Below are 1,714 nucleotides of genomic sequence, written 5' to 3'. Positions count from 1 at the left end.
TTTATTATATGATATGATATACCATCATTCTTAATAAGAATGATGGCTGGACCTTTTTTGTCCCCAAATGATGAAAGGTCACGTTTTTCATGAAACTGTGGCACATCTGTTGCTGCATACATGCAGTGTATAAGCACATGTAGGTGGGGCTCCACACTGAGGTACTCTGATTCACCATCTCATTAGAAAGCATTTTAAACAGTTCTTCTTGTGACTTGAATCATTTTTAAGTCTCTGAAAGCGCAACTTTTTTAAACGTTGAAAATGAATCCCTATTTTTTTTTCTTCTTTGTTATATACCAACTCTGCACTTTCTAAAACTTTACACTTACATTAACTTTACAACATTTTCTCAGCCATTTCCTTATTGTCCTATTGATATGTTTTTGTGGTACTCCTTCCATTTGTAATTTGCTATCTTAAATTTAATCTTGAAAATATAGTGACACTTTGTTCTTTGATAACTTGTGTTCAGCTGGAGGGAGTAGACTCTGGTGACTTTGAAGCCGTTAATGCTGCAGCCTTCCTTCTGTCTACTGAGACCAGTAAGACCATTTTCATCGCTGTGAAAGATGATGACCTACCTGAAGCAGATGAGACATTTACCTTCAACCTTAAACTACAGGTAAACACGTTTTGTTTGACATCAAGTTTAACTTGTGTGTAGTAATCAAATGTGTACTTTTCTTTTTATTATTACTATCTCTTTGCTAATGTGAAAGCTATGATTTTATCCATCTAAAGGTTGGGAACACAGTGGTTCCCAACCTTGGTTCTCAAGTACCCCTGCCCTGCGTCTCTGATCCAACATACCTGATTCAAATGCTTACATCACCTCTCTAGCCACCAAAGGAGGCGATTAACAAGCTTGTTAATCACCCATTCATTTAAGTCAAGTGTTTGGAAGCAAGAAGACACCTAAAACATGCAGGACAGGGGTACTTTAGGACTAGTTTTGGGAACCACTGGTCTAATGCATTTTCCTCTTCATATCTTTTCGTATGTCTGGAGTTATAAGTTTTGTCACACAAACAAGTTTTTCCTTTAATTTGGCCTTAGGGGTGCCTTTTCTTAGTCACCTTTCTCATATCTCAGTTTTAGATGTGTAAGGTCCCAGGCTGCAAATGTGTGTGCGTGTGTGTGTGCACGAAATGTGTGTGTGCGTGTGTGTGTGTGTGTTGGGGGGGTAGTGTGAGTGGTCTCCATAGTGTATGTGTTTTGTAATGTATGCTGAACATTTCACTCTGTTCAGCTGTGTCAGGGCAGTGTGACTTTTTCAATGACCTCAAAATTAGATGGATTTTCCTCATATCAAGAGCAAGTGAAATTTGGAAGATCAAACGTCAGGGCTCTATGCACAATCCACGACTGCCACCAAGATGTGTGATCAGCTAAATTAATCAGAGGGTAGGTCATGAGTAAGAGCTGATTCAAGCTTTCAGCATGCAGAGGTGAGTAAATCTTCATCAATGCAGACAGACCATCTGCATAGCATAGTATGAGATTAAGTAATGATATAAACTGATACTTGAGGGTACGTTTGAGAAGTGCTTATGTAACTTTTAAAGCAGTGAGGTATTTGTGCAAAATGGCATTGCAGAGTTGAGACAATCATACTGTGGGATTTTTACACATCTCCAAAACAATTACCTAAAAACTAAAAAAAACCTGTAAAACACAGTACGGTACTATGCATCCCAGTCACACTGAGATA

General features: G+C 38.4%; 1 protein-coding gene across 4 annotated transcripts in view; it reads left to right on the top strand.

Moving 5' to 3' along the window:
- adgrv1 (adhesion G protein-coupled receptor V1) overlaps window positions 1–1,714 on the top strand; it is a 108,877-nt gene that overhangs the window by 15,886 nt on the left and 91,277 nt on the right. For all 4 annotated transcript variants that reach the window (XM_008418938.2, XM_008418939.2, XM_017306772.1 and 1 more), the window contains exon 3: window positions 476–625. In XM_008418938.2, coding sequence (XP_008417160.1) covers window positions 476–625 — 150 coding nt within the window. The remainder of the gene's footprint in view (window positions 1–475; window positions 626–1,714) is intronic.

The sequence above is a fragment of the Poecilia reticulata genome, linkage group LG9 (genome assembly GCF_000633615.1).
Source record: "Poecilia reticulata strain Guanapo linkage group LG9, Guppy_female_1.0+MT, whole genome shotgun sequence".
Lineage (NCBI taxonomy): Eukaryota > Metazoa > Chordata > Actinopteri > Cyprinodontiformes > Poeciliidae > Poecilia > Poecilia reticulata.
This window is presented reverse-complemented; position numbering and strand designations above follow the sequence as displayed.